This window comes from Cydia fagiglandana, chromosome 4 (genome assembly GCF_963556715.1).
Source record: "Cydia fagiglandana chromosome 4, ilCydFagi1.1, whole genome shotgun sequence".
In the NCBI taxonomy this organism is placed as follows: Eukaryota; Metazoa; Arthropoda; class Insecta; order Lepidoptera; family Tortricidae; genus Cydia; species Cydia fagiglandana.
The window spans coordinates 13,105,904-13,129,045 of record NC_085935.1 but is presented as its reverse complement, the minus strand read 5'-3'; the positions used below and the strand labels follow the sequence as shown (position 1 = coordinate 13,129,045).

At 36.3% G+C, this 23,142-nt stretch overlaps 1 protein-coding gene across 8 annotated transcripts in view; it reads right to left on the bottom strand.

Annotated features, from left to right (window-relative positions):
* LOC134663788 (neural-cadherin) overlaps positions 1 to 23,142 on the bottom strand; it is a 440,784-nt gene that overhangs the window by 87,817 nt on the left and 329,825 nt on the right. For all 8 annotated transcript variants that reach the window (XM_063520278.1, XM_063520277.1, XM_063520279.1 and 5 more), the window contains exon 13: positions 8,341 to 8,484. In XM_063520278.1, coding sequence (XP_063376348.1) covers positions 8,341 to 8,484 — 144 coding nt within the window. The remainder of the gene's footprint in view (positions 1 to 8,340; positions 8,485 to 23,142) is intronic.

Sequence of the window (23,142 nt, the reverse complement as noted above, 5' to 3'; positions counted from 1 at the left end):
GATTTTATAAGACAAATCGAAACACGGCCACGTTCTCACGCTTGCTGCAACTTTGTTGGCATGTACAAGTTAATAGTTTAACAAGTTCACACAGATAACAATTCCACAAATTGTTAGCGTGATTAATTACTTCAGCTCTCGGGAATCCTGCGAGCTCAGCTTCACAGCTAACCGCAAGCACACTCACACAAAAATGTTTACGTTAAGGATCTCTATCTACATTAATTGCGTAAGTCATATGTCGAACTAGATTATAACTTTTACAGCGCATAATCATCAGCAAATAAGCCTAAATAGCTAGAAACGACAATTTCAGCAAAGGGTATAAGCATGTTTCACCGCTTACACTTAATTTCCTCAAGGCAGAAAGGCAGTTTTAAAGCGGGATTGAATCGGGGCGCTCCGCCGATATCTGCTGGTGACGTTTGAAAATTTTAATACCTAAGGATCAGACAATCGCATGCAGCTGATGCAGTGCCTGCCGGGAACGCCCGCGGCGCTGCGCGCTCTGCGACCACTCGGCTTGCAGACGCAGTAGGTACTTACTTCGTTTAACGGTTTAAAGCTTGGATAAAATTCATTTGCATTCATTTACCTATGCAACAATATAATCGCTTTGTTTTGTGATTACAACTATACAAAACTATGTTATCGTTAATTAAGAACTAAATCTACGATAAGGTCTTAGTATTAGAAAAACGTACTTCAAGGCTTACGTGTGTCTGCAGTCAATGATTGGAAAAGTAAGGATGTATTGGTACAGTTTACTTTGCTTAAACGCATCCGTCTATAAAACTACATACATATAGTAAGTACTTATAATTATACATAACACAATGTCTATTTGACATTTAAAGCCGCTGGTTTATGTACAGGTTATCGCAAATCTCAGAGCTAACGATTTGATCTTGTTATATAGCTCTTATGAGAAATATAGCTCTTTAAGATCATACGCTTTCGTTTGATGTGCACAGAACGCGATACTGATTTCAGCCAATTCTGTTCTTTCTTGATCACATCAGCAATAAAATAGGATTTCTTAATAGACCCTTACTAAAACAAAGACATTTATAAATTTATTCGTTCGTACTAGGGCTCGCGGTCGTGTCCGTGATTCGTGAACCCGTAGCCGTGCGCCCGGTTTCGTGAATCACGGCAACGGTTTTCTGGTCCGTTCCGCACGTGACATTCGGTTACGTGAAATTAGGGTACGTGAATCCGTGTAGATCCGTGTAGGCGTGATCACGGCTTCACGTATCATAAGAACACGCCGGTTCGGTCCGCCCGCGACGTTGAGTGAAGATAGATACGATGCGGTCTCTAAGAGCTACGAATAAAAATGTATCGTGAGTTTTTTATTCATAGCTCTAATTCCGTTTCATTACTTTTGAAATAAAATTTATTTCCAATAGTACGGCCTTTTAAATATTAATCAGTAATAAATTAAAAGAACCAAGCATTAATTACAATGAATAGCTACTTTAATAAAAGGGTTGCTAAAATAATACAACAACACTGTATGGGGTACAAAAGGTTTATTAAAATAATTTGCTCAACTTTAAAATAGATATATTATATACTAAGTGGTAACTCAATTCAATAATACATACTTAGTCCTTATTTATTTTTCTCCCGGGCGTGTCGAACCTACGAGACGTGCGATAAGTATTCAACGGAACCGAGCCCGAAGCTCACGCAGGTACGGGCTACGTATCATGGCGTGTCACGGCGTGTCACGTGAATCCGGACGCGAACGCAGGTACGAGGTACGTACCTTGCCGTGTTCGTGAAATTCGTGATCTTAGTACCGCCGGGCTTAAGAACCCGTAGCTACGGATCGGCGTGTATCACGGATATCAGGAGCCCTAGTTCGTACTTTAGGTTGGTTAAAAGAAGTTGGAGGTGGTGCATTTTAAAATAAGTATGCAGCAGTCGAGTGCTCTTCAACGTTTTGAGTAAGTATCTATAAAACTGGATTTTTTTGCTTATGGAGAGAATTAAAGGCATTGTCGCAGAATTTTTGTTGAAAATATTTTAGTATTTGAATTTTTCAAATAAAAATCCTGATAAAATTGCAAGTCAAGCAATTTCAAGCCTATTCTAGTCGTGGAAGATTTTTCTTCTTTTTTTCAGAAATTTAATTACAGACATATTTTAGATGCAGGCTAAACTGAACGACAACGAATAGAAACCATAAGAGGTCATCCATTCAAGTGCAAGATTTTGATGTTTTTACCCAACGCACGGGTATGTGTATTGTATACCTAAGTACATATGTATGATGTACATTGAGATATTCGTATCATAAGTAATCAAATCAAATATCATTTATTATCAGGCAACTAAGGCCCATAGATACATACCTTACAAACTAACATACATACACATAGTAAAATCTTACAAGCTAAAAAAAAATATTTCGGCGACACGGCGGTTTTCGGCGGGCGGTTAAGTAATGTCCGAGCTTATTCGATAAAGAAAACATAAATTCACAAGTATGAATAAAACGCAAAATTGGGTCCGTAATGTTGAATTATTATGGCTTTTGCAATATTTCTCAATAATAGTTTGTCTAGGGACATTAAAAGGTGTATATTTTCTTAAGGTATATTGACAGTGTGTGTTACTTATATAATTATTATTCAACCTTAATGTTTACAAGAGAAAACGAGATAACCTGCGCGTACATAATTAAAATGTTTACATTTTATACAGATACGAGTAACATAGGCATACCTGTAATTGTGTGTATTTATCCTTATAGACCAGATATAATCAGAATACAGTTCTATCTTGTATCGCAAAATAAATTTCATTATCGAATAGCGTTTGGTGAAAACAAACGACCGGACACACGACGGGCCCTAAAGATTTACGATGTAGTAAGAGAAAATTTTATTATACTTTCAATTTCGCCGGTGCCCTCGAAAACAGTCCGCTGGGCGATATAAAATGGTCTTTGCTATCTCCGGAGAGTTGACTCAAGTTACCTGAGAATTCCGACGTCATGCCAGATTGCCAACGCGCAAGAGGGTAATTTAAAGTATTACCTAAGTTAATTATATTAGCGAGACGGAGAGAATTTGAACTGTAATGTCATTACGGAGGTGAATGTTGGAAAGGTTTAATAAGGCCCAGAGTTGACAAGTTGAGTGAGAAAGCAGGGGTCGGGGCAAGCGTAACATTCCACGTTATAATGTATCGCAGGCAGCAAGTGTGCGAACTCATCGATCAAACGCCGAGTACGATAGCACATACGTATAGGAACACTTTCCGAGAAAGTTTCCAACGAGGGTACATATGCCAAACTCCGGGCCATGTCAGTGGCAAAGCCGCGCCGCGCCGCTCCGCACTCATTCACAAGATGGCTAAATGAAATTGTGCTTAAATATTATTAATCCCATTTTCTTTATTCATTTTATGTGTAAACAATACGTTAATATGACACCAGTTTAAAAAAAGAATACCGAGTCCTTCTGGTCATTTTATCTCAGGTAACAATATACAGTATAGAGGAAAATAGTAATTCTTATTGCACACCTGAATAGAAGAAAGTTATACAAAGAATACAGCAACTCAATTAGACCTCTAAGTACAATAGACCGCCATTCGCTCTTTGGTGAAGGAAATAACCATGTGGGAATAGGCATAGGTACCTGTATATATTCGCGAAGAAATTCAAGGGTGTATAAGTCCCAAACACGCTTTGGGTCAGCGTAGACACTATATTGCAATCCCACCCGTGCATGAGATGGAGGCCTGTGCACAGAAGTGGGCCGTATATTAGGCAGATTTTTTAAGATGAAGATTGGATAATAAACAAATTCTAAAACCGGGTACGCCAAGAGAGCATGTTTTAGTTAGATTACCATTAAATGTGCTATCTTAAAGGATTTCATATTTACAATGAAGCAAAATTCCATTCTTATCATATTTAATACAAAAGCCGCTTAGTGACCTGAATTCATAATGTTTTTCTTTGGTAAATATATATTTTATTCTGAGGGAGGTATTTTATCTCTGGCCTTTGTACTCGTATTAAATTGTTTTTAATATATGGCTTAAAAGTACGCATTTGGTGGGAAATATTACAAAAAGAAAAATGTTTTTAACGGGATAAAACTAATAATGTGATTAATAAAGCTCTATTGGGTGGTTATAAAGTCATTAAATTAAACACTTCTGAGAATGATGATGATGAGGTTCCATGACTTGGCTTAAAAATTAACAGTAGGTATCAGAAAAAATAAACAGTCCTCTGACATTTTCAGGAGAATAAATTGACGTTCATAATTTGGTGAAATAATTTCCTAAGGTTTAAGCGTCTGCGACGTTTGAGGTTAATATTTTTTTAAGTTTAGGTTCTAAGTCAAGTTTAGTATCATTTTCAACCAAATCAAATATGTAGACATAGATTTCATCGAAATCGGTTCAGCGTTTATTGACCTTTAATTTTTAAGGTTTTTTTTTTTGGAATAAAAACTATCCTATGTTCTTCCCCGGCACTCAAACTATCTCTATACCAAATTTTATCTAAATCGGTTCAGCGGTTATTGAATCCCCATACAAATTTCCTCCTCCCTTTTCACACCCTCAGGTGTGAAAGACCTGACCTCACCAATCTTCAGGTAGAAAGGATACATTTCACATTTAACAGAATTAAATTTATGATAAAAGCTACAACTTGAGTTTAAAAGTAACCAAAGCCATCAAAGATCACTTATAAGATACGATAACATTTTATAGTTCTCATAAAAGTAAACAGCTCTTGTTAAACTTCAAAACATTTGGAACTCGTGGACGTTTGGCGTGGAGTTGTAATGATAATAGTTCCTATTCGTAAGTATTAAGTGCTTTTGCAATAAACATGTTATTACAGATAAATAATGATTTAACCATTACACATTTACATTGTGTTATAACAGCTATAAGATATGCGCTCTCTTAAGTCAATGTATATAATAATATTATTTTCTCAAACATGCAATGAAATATTGATGTTATGTTCCTTATAATAGGCTGCGAAGTATGACGTTTCAGGTGCGGCTAGGACAAAAGGTATTTAATGGAATTTCATACAAATCTTGCAGGCCTAGGCCGGCAAAGTCCTCTTTTTTAATTTTCATTTCACAGATATTTGTGACACAGCATCGTGGCATTCATCCATAAAAAAAAACTAGAGGCAGTATTGGCTTTATGGTTCGTAATGACACTGCCACTACCCCTATAAAAAAAAAACAAAAAACAATGTTTGCTATAATTAGCAGTTTTATTTGTATAAAACCAACATGAACTTAATATATAATACATTATTAACTAAATTTTATAATTTTAAATTATAAATTTAACTACACAAATAAAAACATTTAAAATATTTCATCTAAACGTTAGCGGTAAAAAGGTCTACTCAAACACGCGTAGTTATTTTTTTATTTATGGAGGTAAAGTTGAAAAATTTTCATTCTGTTTTATTGGATTTATAGTGCGTTGTTGATTTTTTTACTTTAATATGAGTTCCGACGAAATAATGAAATTTATTGCAATCGTAGGTGTTGGAATTGGCAGCGTAAGCAGAATTGATTTTAAATAACTTGCTGCTCTGCCGCCAAGTCAAAGACGAAGTATGTAGGTTGCTTATGGCAATTTCATTATTTGATAAACTAAGAAAAATGGCTTACAGTTTATTAGAAACAGTTTTGTGGCATATTTTAAATGAATGTAACTACAAATTCGTCAACACTGTGGAAATTATACTTATTAACTCCATGCATCAAGCAACGATGTATGTGAAACGTGATATCAATATGAAAGACTATGTAAACTTATGTGACGAAAACGACAGTCAGACGGATACAAGGCGAAAAAATCAAAGATACATGAAAATATACGGGTAGTAAAAATACACGACTCGTGTAAAACATACGCGTGATAATGATATAGGTACGTGTTGGTTATATTTTGGGTGTAGTTTTAGTTTTTTCTAGAAATAATACTTGGGTTTCGTGGATTTTTTTATTTTATTTATTTCATTGCATGTTTGAGAAAAGCACTATACATACCTCGGCGGGAAATGGGGTTGCCCGCGCTCAGACCTATGCCGTCTATATGTCTTCGGCCGGCAACCCCTTTTGTCCCGGCCTCTGTAGTAATGTACTATTATGTATCATTAAATCTTTACGAATGTAAAAAATATTTGAACAAGACAACCGATTCTGTGTATGACGCATTTGAACACTCCGTGTAGGAATATTTACTTTCTTTATCACATTTTCAAAAGTTTTCGAAAACGGTATCTAGCGATACGCCCCGTATTTTGCGCTGTTATTGCAGTGATGGCGCCACTGTAGCATTAAGGGCCAGTTGCACCAACCACATTTGACAGACTGATCAACGTCAGCCGGCGCGCCCCGATGCTTTACTATGAAACTTTCCATACATAAAAATTTAGCGAACTCTTTAACGATACGAACGGTTTGGTGCAACCGACCCTAAGAGCCAACAGGAGTGGTAATTTCTCCATACAAACGTACTCGACTGTTTCCTCCGTGGGTTTTGAAGCTAGAGCAATGATTTTTTCAACACAGATCAATATTATCAATATCTGTGTCGGACCGTTTAGCTTTTTTTGATATTTTTGTTTTTTAAGGCGCTAGAGCCCTTCAAAAATGACCAAAAAGGCATATTTGACTATGCCGCAATGATAGGCGTGGTATTCAAAACTGATATCAATTAGCCAAAAAAGCAAAACGGTCCGACGCAGATAATTTCATAATCATTTAGATTTCCAAATTTGGTTACGATTGGTTAAGTTTTGGAGGAGGAAACAGTCGAGTAAGAAACCTCGATTTTTGAGATTTTTACGCAAGATTTTTCGCCTTGTCCTTATCGCACTAATTTTAGGAGCCGCTTCCGTTAGCGAGACGGGTATATTTACCTTAAATATTTAAATCTCAGCTGCTGTTTCGTCTTAATTTGCGCACATAGTGCGCCTAGATTATATATATATATATATATATATATAACGGTCTTGGTACATGTTTGTTATAGATATTTAAAATTTACTCCAAATAAATAGTTATTGTTATTTTCGTACATTATTTACAAACATCTATTTTAAGACAAAAGTGTGAAAGCTACTAATCCCATTAAGATTTTTAAAAGACATAAAAGGGTAATTATTTTCTAACAACAAAGAGGGAAAATGACAACAATGTCAATAATCCATTTCTTAATTATAAGAAGGGAATTGAATTCGCTGCCTCGCCTTCGAACAAAGGACGAACTGTGTTGAAAAAGCAACTCCAGCCGCTTTGTTGATTCAGGTTTTAACAAATTACTGTGGTACTTCCGAAATAGGTGACACGAATATTTGCCTTTGTATAAATAATGCTTCATTGAATACCTAATTTGACTACCTCAGGATTAAAAAAAAAACACATTTTTGACCTAAAGATGCTTTAAACTGCCGAACTACAGATAAGTGGTTAGAACTGAAAATTTTACTAGTTATTTAAGAACGTAAAATCATTTTCCCAATTCCTCATTTCCATATCAGCCAAACAAAAACAAGTAATGAGAATCTGTTAAGTGCTTTCAAACGTATTTCATTTATGTCGCAAAGGAGACTAGCAAAATTACTGTGACAAACAGTCTAAAAAGAACCGGACGAAGAGAAAACTCAATTTTTAATACCTAACTAAAATGCATTTATTAGTCCAAGAATAATTAAATACAAAACCCATGCACAGTTTTTAGGAATTTGTATCTAGACATTATAAAAAACAAGTTTATCATTGCCTTGTCTGTTAAATTGGTGGCTCATAGTAGCCTTTTCATTCTAGCTGGCCAATCGACCGTAGGCTTATTTGCCACTGTTATGGTATTAACTAATAAACTATGATCACAATTTTCGCAACAAAGACGATTCATTTCCTAGTAAATAAGTACCGTTAGATCGTTTTAATATTGCATTTCGTTTCATAGGTATGGGAGTTCTAATAATGCAATATGTATCTATAGTATGTGATATAGTACTCCTCATCGATTTTGATGACGGTGACCTCAGCAATTACGGATTACGCCTGTTATGGGCCCGAATGTGGCTGGCCAGGCCAAACTTGGTCTTAAAGACTTCTGCAGGTGCTACAATAGAGTTGGCCAGACGCGTTGTTCGTATACGCGTAAGAGGGCTTCGGTCTCTCTTTGCGTTATAATATAAATATATTCTGTGCTATCTCGAAGCGCGAGTCACACAAGACAGGCACCAACTCTACAACAAGTATCGGAAGCCACTTCGGTTCGGGTCGCTAAGCTGGAGGAAGTAAGTAAGTAGGTACTCACATTCGTCGTGATCTTTGGCGGTGACAGTGAGAACGGTGTGCTGGATGTCTTCATTTTCGTCGACTTCCGCCTCGTACAGCTCCTTGTCGAAGTACGGCGGGTTGTCATTCTTGTCAGCGATGCCGATGCGGATGAACTTGGTCACTGAAAACAAAATAAACCGTTACATACATGAAAAATAAAACAACAGAAGTCAGTTTCTGAATTATAATTAAGAATTTACTTAAAATAATTATTGATTGTAATTATTGACTGAGTTAAAAGTATAAAATTTTGTTTCAACTAAAAGTGCAAGCTTATTTTTTCCGCCACCGAAGTGATTCTTACCGGAAATCATTTTACCGTGGAAAATTGACGTAAAAGCATTTCTACTAACAACCATTCTTACATTATAACGCTCAAATAAATCCGGCCTAACCGAATACGCCAACGATACTAGGAAAATTGTAAGGACAAACAGCGTTCTTGCAACAGCAAATTTTTTTCATCGATCTCCATTTTTGTAAGGAGCTTTTCTAAGGGCAATCCTAATTGGACGATATGAAATGAGTTCTAATCAGTTCACCAGAAGAGTCGCACGAAAAAAGAAATCTAGAAGGAAATTGCTTTCGTTTGAGGCACATTCTAACAATGATAAATTAGGACCCCGCTGGGAGAAATGTCCGGCGGCTTTATTAGCAAACATTACTGACACTTCCAAGGGTATTTCATCACGAATACGATACTATGGACTCTAAGGCTAAGTAATACGTTTGGCGGCTGTTAGTAGGTTTACCTAGGTGCGGTTGAAGTCCCGCCGCCTGCCTCCACGATACCCAACTACAGACTTCGCTTATTGCGGTTTCAGTGATGACTCTGGCAATATCAATACTAATACGGAAACATGCAATATACTATTTAAACCTCATCCTACTAGTCCTTCAAAACAATCCGCTTATTGCGGAAATAAGGTACAATAATCTTAGAATGATGCAAAACGTTCAACTTTCACGCATGTCATTTTTTATTCAAGGTAAAAAAGGTACATACGCATGAAATTTTTAGTACAAACAATTCATATTTGCCTCGGTCCGAAAAAATGGTTGCTTTTAAACGAATGTAAAATTATTCAAATTTCTTGCATTAATAATTCAATAGTCCATTAGAATATCAAATCCTTGTTTTATGGCGCAAAATCTACACTAACATTCATAAACGATTCGGACCAGAGCGTAAAATCAAAAATGCAGCTCGCATTTGTTCCTAGTGTTATTAGATAGTGGTTTTGGTGTATCATTGTAGAGTGTTAGAAGCGTGTTTTAAATATGTTTTAAGAGTTTCCGTATCTTCAAAAGAAGTTTGAGTCATAAAATTTGAAAGTTCAGCTAAATTGGACGGCCATAAAAACTAATCAGCGACGTAAAGAGCAGTCTAACGACGCCGCGGGCGACTTTTTGCAAGTAAACACGCGAGGGGAGGCCCGCTCAGGACTTCGTTGAATTATTTTGTTACGAAACTGCGTCAACTCCCGTAAAAAATGATGCCAACATTTCACAAGCCGTCCCTGGGATCAATGCGGATAAAGTGCACGTAACAGTTTTAAATTCTTACACAAGCGAATGGTGTTTATTATTTCCACAAGGCGAAGCGTATACTAAATACTCTTATAATGTTTCCTCACACTCGATTTTCAGGATTGGTTTATATGCGGTATGTTTTTTACTTATGACCAGATCGTTTTAGTTTTTATGTTTTACTTTTATAGACATACAACAAGCGTGAATCACGTTTCTTGTACCTGACATTTCCCTTTAAATATTGAGACGGTAATCGTTTTAGTATTAGGTAACATAATTGTATTATTAAAATGAAAGCCATTTACAAAATAATATTAACTTTGCTCAGGATATGCCAGCAGTTTTATTTAGGATTCCACACCCTGTCAATAAAAGCATACCATGACAATTCATACTAGAAAAGGATTTTCTCAACACCGAGGATCCATAGACATTCCCTCTATTTAACGTCAGCATTAACAATTCTCTGTGAGTGAAATTCCATACTCTAATATTCTCTGTGTGCGTATAAAACAAAGCGTCCTATCGGTGGGTAAATGTGCTAAGATCGGATCTTCGGGACACATTCACATAGCCGGAGTGGTGGCCGATAATGAAATTCTTTATCAAGAGGTGCACCGAGTGGAGTGTCGGGACGTGCCTTCGCGTCGCGCAGTACGGGCGCGGAGGCCGCCAGACCTGAGGCTTTCGCATAAGCTGGATCAAGCCAATAGAACACCTTTCTGATTTTTCAAGACACTGCCAAATTCAGAAGATTCAGCACACCGACGCTCTGATCTATTCAAAAGATCTCGCCAACCTACTTTTCAAGATAAACAGAAACTGTTTTCAGCCACTGGGGCGATTGAACGTCGAGACGTAAATTTGTTTTTGCATTGTCTGACTTCCTTTTTACTTCCCTGAAATTCAATTCCGGTTGCACTAATGTCAGTTCTTATTTAAATAGATTCCTTGTTTTCTATTTCTCTTAAATGTACGGCCCTTGTTTATTAATCGAATAGCTGCTGTCTACAAAGATAGCATTAAAACGTTACAATAGTAGTTATAGACAGTGTTAGATTGCTATCAACCTTTTCTGCGGGCAGAATGGTCGGGAACCATTCATTTACACATCGATTCCAGTTTCAATTACAGTAGGTACGAAGTGTGCGTTTTTGCCAGGCTTCCGAACATTTCAGCGTTTTGCTTTTTGCGTTAAACGGTCTGTGTCGTAATGGTCCCGGAAACAATAAAATACGAGTATTGGAGTGTTGCGATTTTGCCTTAATCTAAAATAAACTTTAATTTTTTTTTACAAAATAGCACAGATTAATGAGTATTTTTGACAGTATAGTATACGTGGGCCATACTGAAAGTTTCTGGATTCAGATATACCGGGTGTGGCCTGTAATATGAGCAAAAAATTAAACTGTAGGCTATCCTCCTCATACTGACCAACATTTGTTCAGCGACTTTTAAAAATAACTTGTGGTTTGTTTTTTAATACACTTTAAAGTTTATTCTAAGACGCAATGTATTACGAATTCTCGTATGTTTAAGGCGTGACAAGCAACATCAATCACAATGATATGGCGTGGCAATGGCGTCCATTGAAAATAATATTTATTTTGTATGAAAAATAGCTCGTCTAAATACTTCATAATTTAACAATTATGAAGTATTTAGACGAGCTATTTTTGAACGAGTTCTTGAACAAAAGTGTCACCGTTTGAGGAGTACAATCTATATTTTAATTATTTGCTCATGTTACAGGCCACACCCGGTATGAGACGACTTATTTTTTCTACGTAGCCAGGCCAGGAATTTTCAGTGTGACCTAAGTATAATAATATTATAAATAATTCACTGACTATTAAAATGTACTTTCAATATAAACAGTTCTTAATATACATATATAACGAGACAGTCTTATACGAGAAGTAATGTGCGGGTATGGGACGCCGAGCAGGCGTCCGTGGCACGTCCCGTGTGGTGGCCGCCCCCGGCCTAACTTCCGCCGGTCACGAAGTTTTAATGGCCGAGTGTAAAATTTCCTAATTGGATTGATTGACGAGGTGTGTATTGCTAGTTTGTGACTGGATAAACTCTACCGGCGTTCCAAACTTTGAGAGCACAATTTATTTCGTAGCGACATCGACAACATCATAAAATGTAGTACAGTAACAAATCTTTTGCAGTATTTATCAACGACACGTTCGTTTTAATAACAAGAAACAAGAGTGCGATTAAAAGTGTTATGTTACATTTAACAGTATAATGTCATTTATAGTATCATTACTTTGACATAACTCCAATACTGACGGAAATTATTAAAATAAACTTCATTACTTGCCGTCATTCCTTCATGACACTCCCTACACTATCACTAAAAACGTCATTCCGTCAAAGTAATGTCAGTATCCATGATAGTGTCGGGGCCCTATAAGACTTTTTTACTTTAGTCACATGAGGAAATTACTCTAATACCGCACGAAGCGCGACCATTTAGGTTTCATTTGTGTGTTAGAATACATGTATGAAGAATTGAAGATCCTAATTATCATATTTTTAGGAACTTAACCAGGCACAAAAATATTTAGCGGTGCACAAAATGCACTAAAGCTACATATTTTATAATTAGCAAATATGTACCTAAGGTTTCTACGTCATGCCCGTGATACACAGACGGAAAGAGATTTTTTTAAATATATATTTTTATTAAAACTTGAGATGTAGTTTGCAAAAGAAAACACTCAATTACTTGAATATGCAGCGCTTACATTTGCCAAGAAAACTCTTGCGAGTAGTTTTTTGTAAGATATGTACGATTTACATAATGCTCAGTGGTTTGGATATGTAAAATGTATACTGTATGCATTATCCACACGCCATATTTCATTTTAAGTAACCTGCCAAACTGTGTTTGCACAGAAGTAGCGACAGAACATAATTTTATTGCAAGTGTGTGGTTATTAACGTCATATTAAACTTCTTCCTATCACTACGAAATGAAACACAAATTATGATCTGTGGTAACAACAAAGTAGTTGAGCGTTAGAAATCGTATGTTGATTTCCCTAGGGATACGGTCCGAGTATGATTCGGGTTATCACCGACATGTCGCAGGACCGTTTCAACCGTGTCCCTATTGGAGCGTGACGGCGGTGGCAAGATTGTCCGACACAAAGGTAAATCGGGAAACAAGACATACTATTTACTCAAGGGTCGTCTTCAGAAATAGTAACTTGAAAGGGCAGCTCACGTTTACAATATAGCATTCGTAATAAATCACTCGTCATTCTGATTCAGAAATATATCGGTATTTTCGTAGAATTTCGGGCGGGTTAAAATTAAACGAATTGTTACAGAAGGATCAAAATCAATACAAAAAGTCTGATCCAAATGCCTTAAGTTGTTTCAGCGTGATTGAGCCCAACACAAACAGGGTAAGGAAAACTTTTCTGAATCAGAAAGAGCAAACGTGAACTTAAGTCCCCGTAACAATCGCCAAAAAGTTTGACAATTCGTCCTGTTTTAAATGCCTACTAAAGCCTTGAAAGAAAAATAAAAGTACCTTTTGAGAATATATTTATGAAGAAAAAACTCAATTTCCGCAGGAAAAATACTTAAGAAGGAGGTAGCAATCGAATAATACTTATTGTGACAAGCGTAAAGGATATGACAAATGTTAAAGTTAATTTACTGCGAGGAAGGAATCACGACCAGAAGAGGACCATAACGGCGGTTCCAAATACAGGGATGTGTACTCATAGGTACTAAACCAACACTAGAAATGATCTTACGAGAACATATTATTTAAGCACTGATAGTTTCCGTTTTTCAAACACTTTACACGTTTACTTTTTCGCAAATCGAGAAAAGCATAAAGCGTTTTCCCGGCCTAGCGCCAGGGTCCGCTTTCCTGCTCAGTCAAAAGCATTAAACTAAGATAAATGAAAAGTTTTAGTATGTACTTTTATAATTGTACGCAAAATTGGTTGTTTGCCCATAAGGCTATTGCGGAGTGTACGTTAGCCGTGGCGGTAAATAGCATTAGTCTAAAAGTAAAATAAACAACAGCAAGGTAGTTCGACGAGAGCACTGCACACTCCAACCGGACCGGACAAAAAAGCGGCATGTGGTCTCGTTCCGCCGACGGGCTCTTGACACGCTTTCTTAATGATGGCTTGCTAAATACCAATTATTAGAACCCTCGCATGATATTACTGACAATGACTCTCCCCTTCACCATGTATCTACTTTAACATAATAACATTGCAGATAGCAGAAAGTAATTTAAACCCAATATGGACACACCCACTAACATAATGTGGGGCTTGTCCTGAAATAAATATTATTCATTTATTCAGTACATACAAAACCAGTAAACGTATATACCTATGTATTACTCCACGTATTAAATAAATATTAAAATTTGTAATAAAGATAAACTACCACGACAAAATGGTACAAACTTTTGAATTAATGTAGGCCTTTAAATCTTTTTATCGGATGTCGGAAAAAATCACGCTTTACATACAAAACCAAAAAATATCTCATAATTTTCCGAAAGTAAGGTAAATTTAGTGCCTTATGTCTAATTGTAACGTATACTAGTACTTTTTTTGATTTATTTAGAACACAAACAGTCAGATACAGATCCTGGCGTAGTTTTGAGTAATATAGTTGTATGTATGTATGTAAACACTTTATTGTACATAAGAAGGTTACATTACAACAATTATGTATTTATACCTAACTCTTCCGGCCCTATTCAACTTTAACACTAAAGATCATCTAGAGATGAATAAGATACGATATCGAGAAGATATAGTCATTTGTAAGTTAGATATGGGAAATTTGACGTTTCCGCGATTCTGGAGGTCCTCTTGAACGATTTCGACAAGTTATGACTTAGATATCCAAGTCACATCTAGTCGATATCTAATGTAAATCTAGTTGATCTCTAGATCTTGTGATTGTATCTCGTTTCCCGAATACGCGTGTTCTTCTTCTTCTCTCCTTCTCCCAGCCCTTGTCCCACATTACCATGTATATGTACCTAACTATCAGCAAATATTGGGTATAAAATTAGAACCTAAATCTGTGAATAACCGTTATAAAAAAAATGCTAGTGTACGTAACCCAGATATCGTAATAAGATCAGCACTCAGCAAAATGCGGGGATTGCGTGGCTGACATATGTAAGAGCAAATTTGTACAGCCAGATTATTGTAATCTTTGAGCCAGTCATAATCATGTCGGGCTTTATCTTACGCACGAAGTAATATACCCATTCTTATCACACAACGATGCTAGTATATAAAGTAAAACACGCACACCTTTGTTATATTATAGAATCCATGCTTATAAAATTTCAGACGTGTTCAGATCATACATAGTTATTTAGTTTTTGCTTGTGTCCCTAAATTAATGAAATGATATGAATAGCGGCCCAATTCGAACTTTAAGATACGTCAGTTAATAGATCTAGAAAAGATATGGATTAGATATGTCAGTGTCAAATGTGACATTTCTTCAAACAAAAACGTCACTTATGACACTGACATATCTGATCCATATCTTTTCTAGATCCATTAACTGACGTATCTTAAAGTTCGAATTGGGCCGTAGGTCATGTATATTTTTTTTGCGACGAATTTCAATAGACAGGCGCATACCGTCGCGTTGGTCTCTTTACCTGCGGCTTTATGGGATTACCGCGGCAGCCCAACATTTAGTTATGCATCACAGCCTGAAGAGCGGGCTTCATGTTCAAAAGCAATTTCCATCTATATAATCCCGCGGAAAATGGACAAACACACTTTAGTTAAACATCACCGAACACAAAAATACCGCAACATTTTCCCAAAAAAAAACTGTTTTATTATTGAAACGCCGAGGGGTCGGGATTAAACCTTTAAGAAAGAAATACAGGATACTGAGCGAACATAGAAAAGTTAAGATGTAACAAAGCGGTAAATATATTTCCGAAAAACGTGCGAATCTTCGGTTGATTGTGAAACAGATACGATGGCTAAACCAACTCTCACGCACTTTGCAAACAACACCTACTCGTTAGTGGCATTTGTAGTGCGGTCGCTTCAATAGGACGCATTAGTTTAAGTGGATTCGGTGGGACGTGGATTGGCTGATTGTGGACAGGAGGCTGCGTCGATTACATTTGCGAACATTTGTTGGCTGCCTGAGATTGAGTTTACTGTCTTATCTCGGCTCGGCGGCGCCCCGCGATCGCAGGTGCACTCGCTGCACGCCGTTGCTCCGTTTTATTGCAATCCAGCCTCTGAAGTTTTAATGTGAACAATTCAATATATTCTCTAATTATACACCCCGGGCCAGGAGCAAATATCGTCAGTCATCGCCTCCCGCTTGATACTTTGTCAGATGACAGTGCTTTCATGAATTAAAAAAATAGCCGATTGTATCGCGGTGGAAAGACCGTCAGTTGATCATATCCACAAATTCATAGGCGTTTATTAAAATGGCTGATGAAATCCTACATGCAAAGTTTTATGATTTAGTTATTACTATACTAAAAAGGTACAGCGCTAGTTTTTTACATGTTTATACAAGTAGCTGACAGTCTTTCCACCGCTATACAACCGCCTGACAGTTTTTTTTTACATGTTTCGGTAGCTGCCATTCCTTCACCCACCAACGGAGCGCCAGCTGACGTCCATGAGGGATCATCATACATAGCCGTTAACCAATATACGAGCTATCACCCGGGAGGCGATTAGTCATGGAAATCTGTTCGTGGCTCGCGGTCTTTTACACACACATCACGCGTTATTGAGGAATTAGTAACGAATTACTATAAATGAAAGATAAGGGCTGAATTTAGATCAACGAGGCAGATGTCCGAGCAGACCTTTTACCCGTGTCTCTTTTCATAGCAGTAACTAACCTCAAAACTTTTGGGTCATGGTAGCAAAGGAAATAAAATTAATTTTCTGTGCTATGAACAGGATTAATTAACAAACATGTACTTATAATAAGTGACACGTTCTTATTGCGCTACAAATAAAATCGTGTCAGATATTTTTGCGGCCTTCGTTGTGTTACATATTATTGCAGGTGACTGTACCTTACGTATAATTTATTAAATTTCTACAGACATGTACAGGCGCTACTTTGAACTTAACGCTTTAAGTTCAAAGTAGCGTCATTCGGAAACTCAGCTAAATGAAATTCCTAATAATCTAAACTTCTACACGTAGCTAACCACCGAGATAATTTACCAAGTTTCCGCTCAAACGTAATAAACAAAGGAAACTCTGAATACTTTTCATTACATTTCCGAAAGTTATTTTATGTAAAAATTAAGTAAACTGGAGACAGTTCCTCTTCTCGTTTAAAGAGTTAATTTCCTGTCTGTAATGTGCCCCCAATAGCTTTGTTCGAAGCACAGTTACTTGTTTATTACAGATTTAAGCCCCTTCCGTACGGAGATGCTGTCTACTTTATGACTTTATTTTTGTAATATTTGGAGTGTATTTCAAAATAAGCTATGTGAGTTTCCGTGGAGTGTGGCGTAGATACCGATAATATCCACAATAAATCTGGAGTGTTTTTTTCCTTATTAGACAGTGCCTTAAAACGAAAGCCTGCTTGAGCAGGGCGTTAATAAATCTCCACGTAATGAGGTTCCGAGTATGGTGGCGAGGTATAATGCCGACAATGGATTTAATGAGTGAATACCTTCTGCGAGGCTCACATGGTGTCGTTAAACAATAACGACATTAACATTGTTAGCTCTAGGACTCGTGCAAAATATTGAATATACAGAATGTATACTTATCCCTATGAAATATGATATTAATGGTTCTATTGAGAAGGTTACGGACGAGTAGATATACAACAGGCATATTGTTCAGCATTGTTGGACGTTAGATGCTCGATATTGTATTAAACTACAATGAATTCGGGTATCAGCAATCCAAATACATATACAGGGCGATCAATCCAATTGGGTCAGTATGGAGAAGTCAGAAACTATGAGAGATAGCGAAATCTGTTCTTAGGAACCATGGCTTCGATTTTAGATTTAATAATAATGACATTCAAACTCTTTTTTTAACTCTCGTACATAACCGGGAATCGTTAAGTTAATAAGCTAAGTGTTTATTATCTGCAAAACTTTGTAAGTAAATGTTCTCGGACTGTTTTGGATTTCTTGCTTTTGCGTTTTTGGCGTACGAAGGAACAATGTTAAGTCAGCCAGCAGCCAAATAGGCCATAAAAGAGCCATTAATGACCCACCTTATTTCTATGCGAACTCATATAAAACGCATATATTTTATATATTTGCCTTACTAAAATTGAGGAAAAATATCTGCCCATGTAATTAGATCGTAACTATATACATATATATCTATATGTAAAGACAAACATTCTCGGCTACGAGCATACACAGCGAGAAATATATCGCTAGTTGGTGTCAGAAACTTTGTTTCTTACTCGAAGTTTGGATAGTAAGCAGAGGGTGTCATAGCCGTTATACACTTATACACGAAATACGTGTTGGTGGGTTTTTGTCGGCCTATCCTAATAGTTAGTGTATAATATTGATAATTCAATATCGATATATTGAATTATAATGACTATAGCATATATGTTACTTAGTTTTATATGTTACTAGCGACCCGCCCCGGCTTCGCACGGGTTAACAAATTATATACCTAGACCTTCCTTAAGAATCACTATTGCAGTAGGTGAAAATAGCATGAAAATCCGTTCAGTAGTTTTTGATTTTATCGCGAACGTACAAACACACAGACAGACGCGGCGGGGGACTTTGTTTTATAAGATGTAGTGATACTAATAAATACTTGATACAGGTCCAAAAATTATATTATTACCTACCTAGATAAGTACTATTCGTTAAGACCCAAAATATTTTTAAAGGGTCCACCATATCCGCGTGCTGGCGGCACCGAAATGTTTTTCACCACATGGCACACTGAGGGTTACTAATTATAATTTAGCCACACTTACACAAATCACAACACATATGTGAATAATTTACATATATTTTTCTCTCACATGACGTTCATTTTTGTTTTCGGGGAATAAGACTATAGCTAAGGTATAGGGATAGCGAGAGACGCGCGCGATGCGGCCAGTTCTGGAGCGGGCAAAAGCGAACTGGCGGCTGCACAGCCCACCCCTACATCCCCGCCTAGCCGCCACTGTTTCAAGCTCGTAAAACGCTTTCTGGAGCAAAATATCTCCTACAACGAGGAATATACAGTACAATTATGAGGCACAAAGGTACGAATAACATACGAGCTGTCAAAACACGGTTTGCAAACAAAATAAAGTATGATCGGAATCGGAAAATTATCTGATCAAGTAACCTGCTTGTCTCATGCTCTATTCTACCAGTTGATGTGTCGAAGCGTACATAAATCCATGAAGAATAAAGAACTAGCATCTCTAGACAGAACAGATTGCTACAAAACAATAAAATAATATTTTAACGATACAAGACAATTCTATTTTATTTACCTTCTTTTCTCAACCATCAATTAATTGATTTATTTGTAGGTATTTACTTCTTATACTACAGATGTATGCCTAATTATGGAAAATATAAGTTAAAGGGTTGAATGTATGGCTCAACCCCTAGCAAGGTAGTTATAAAAATATTACCCGTTAGGCATTAAATGTTTATTTGCAGCTGTGTCAAAAAGACCACCATTACATGGTCTGGTACGAAACAAGTTATCCTATTAGGTAGATAAATTGTTTGAAAATGTTGAAACGAAATATTACTTATGCATCGAGGTAATTTTACATACCACGAATAAAATTAGACGTTGAAATATTATGTATAAATTTCGGTTTAATGAGAATATTAAGCAGCATTCTTAGATAAAAAAAGCTTTTTTTTTCAAAGGGTCTTAAAATAAAAAAAGCTTTTTTTTTCAAAGAACGAGGATATCTACTAGTTATATTATTTTAGTTATATTATTCAGGGGTTTTTTAACAAACGACAAAACTTGAGCTTTAACACAGTTTAGTACCTACTTATATATGAATGAAGTATACTTCATTCATTAATATTGACGCGGATGAGTTGGAAGTACAGGTTTTATACCTACAGGTAAGGTGCTGATTTCTGATGCTACTGGATATTTTATCAATATGAAACAATATCAGTTTCCTACAGACTATTCATTACCGAAAAAAAATGATTTCTTCTCGTTTTACAAATTTAACGGCTAGTGGCATACGGTGTGATGCGTTTAAAATGTTTTGAATGCAGATATTTATTTATATGTACACCCAAATTGATGCTGACGATGCTGTGGTTCCTTCGAACTATCACATTTTCTCATTTTTGATTTTTCCTCAATGCCGTATGTGGACACCAATGTGTAGTGTAACATGCCGCGTGTAAAAGTACGAATTTTATACGAGTAGGTATACGTGATCGATATAGGTAATTATTAATTAATTTATGTAAACGGAACACAGATTTCCATTCCGTATTCTACATAAAGATATGGACTACATGCGACCACTTAAGGTAAGTAATCAAGATTACAAACTAAATTTACTTACTATAATAACAGTTTGATGGAAAATCCAGCAGGAAAAGACCCACAACAAGATGGTCCGACTTTCTGGTTAAGATCGTAGGGCGTTGTGGAGATCCCTGGGAGTGACCTAGCTGTGTCCAGCTGTCTTCCGGCTAATATGATGCGATGACGTATATTGAATACATGCACCAGTGTACCTACTTAAATACTGAAATAAGAAAACGCGAATATTCATATTTATAAAAACTATTTTCTTGATTGTTTCATTGATTATGTATTCGGAAATTATACGAATAAATTAGTTCAAGTCAATCGTGAACATCATACCTACGTAGGTAATGTTACAAAAATGTTTTAAATTAATACATCAATCATAATAAATCATTAAAATATTGGCGTCACAAATTATGGATTCAAAGGAATGATGAATTTAAACAGGGCAGCGGTGGAAGTGATTTAGAGCTATCAGTGTAATTAATTTGCACCTTTCCGTAGAGAGGCTCGTCGATTAAGTTCGCGCCGATCGTGCCGCTTACTCGTAATGTATAGAGGCGGGGATCTGATAAGATTGCTATTAGTCAATGAATGAGTTCCGTCTATTGCGACGTTCCATTACCGCCAAGCGACGGCTCTCTTCAGTAAAGATGTAATAACGCCGGTTGTCCAAGGGACCGATTTTTGAATTTAAAGCCCCAGATTTTGTCACTCGATAAACTGTGGATAACGATGGAATGCTATTTTTAAAATGCGAGCGATAGAAATTGAGGTTATCATAGAATCTAGTCATGAAGTGTCATTGAGGTGGCCATGGTTGTGCTCATGGAATCCTGGGAGTCATCAATATTGTTATGGGGACTACTGACTAATTGTAAGTCCTGCTCAGTAACCAGTGGTCTTTTGAATGAAGAAAATACGAATTTATAATGTTCATATGCGAACATAGTCGTAAATGTTGTCGTATGCGATTTTCGACCACTCGCCTTCGATTTCGAGCGCTCGAATCTCGAAAATTGGCCCTCTGTAGCTGCGCTCGACGTTTACCGTGCTAGTACAGTATAGGCCCGCCATACCTTCCTATATCTTTTTTTCTGTAACATTATGCTTATCATATAAAGTTTGGATGTATTTATAACTTTTGTTTTTCTGCTACTCAAAGGTTAACTGGAAAATATCCTTCGCCTTTGTACTTCTTATTAATTCTATGTTACTCTTAATGTGTCTTTTTGTACAACAAAGAGTTTAGTAGATATTACTACTACTAAAACGAGCAAACTCAACGTTGACGTAAAAGACTTACAGAATTTTTTGATGCCAGCACCAGGCACATTTTTCAGTTTCGATTAATTTTCATTTTGAAAAATGAAAAGCTGCGCCGGCACTATCCCTACGCTTGTCTGCATACAAAACGATTAATTAACAAAGTCAACAAATTTTCATAAACGCAGAGAATATAAACAGCAAGCTCCGAGATGATTACGAACACAAGAAAATCGCTTAGTCCGAAATGAAATATTTGTGTTTCTTATTCTGCTTTAGATAAACCTACGTACCGGTACACATTTTTCACGAGGAAATTGTACTTAAAGCTACTTTAGCTGTTTATCTTGTTTATAATAATGAATTCATAAAGTATATTTAGAAGGTTTAGTAGGTAGCCGTTATTAAAAGTACAGGTACAGTAATAATACATTTTGAACTTGGCTTGTCTAGATGTATTCATGAATAACAAGAAAATAGGTATGTCAAGAATAAATTAATAAGAAGTTCTTATTAAGAACCAAGACCAAGTTGAGATTACAATTATAATACTATATATTTTTTTATATTAATGTATGTGACTGTAGGTTTTCAATTACTTTTAGACACATTTTTAATTTATTAAATGTTCGCTTCAAATTGTTATTGCAAGTTTTAAGTGTCAACTACCTAGGTACCAGCTTTACAGTAAGTAAATTCAAAACAATGAAGAATACAGAAATATTTTTCTTCCGCAGCAGCATCTCCGGAGTGCATTAGCAGCTGTAAACTATCTTGCAGAAAGAAAAAGACAATAACCATGCTTAGGTGTAAGTAAGAACTTAGCTTAGGTGTAACGAAGTTCGTATGACTGAATATACAATGTTTTTTATTGAATTCTGTTAACTACGGCGAATGAGTAAAAGATACATTAAATTTCACCATCGCGATAGTAATATTTCCACGAAAAACACATTACACAGCGAAGATAATTTCAGTTATAAATTAAAAGTCTGTTAAACCTCGTTTATTTTCCAATAATTTTACCTACCTTAATATAGCATTATTACCTATAGCTCGTAACCAAATATATATCGTTTTAATAAATCGAGTTGTTCTCATATCTTACACGTTTTCTACTTTGAATCATTGATGGTTACAAGTGTGTGTGAGAGGCTCCTTAAGCCATGTTGTGCAAATAACATCTTCTAATGTTGACCTATTCGGAAAGGACTCTTTTGTGCTGCGGCCAGGCGAGTTAGTACATATTTCTTGTATTTAATACAAGAACCAGCTTCCACTAAGTACATATGAATTGCTTAAATTAAAAATAAAGTTTAATGAAAACAAATTTCTTGTGGTCTAAAAAATTATGTTGTCAAGATAAATTGTAACGGGCAAAAACTCATCGCGTTAAACTTTTAAATGCCTTTTTTGGTTAGTTAAGAACTGTTTTTACTCAT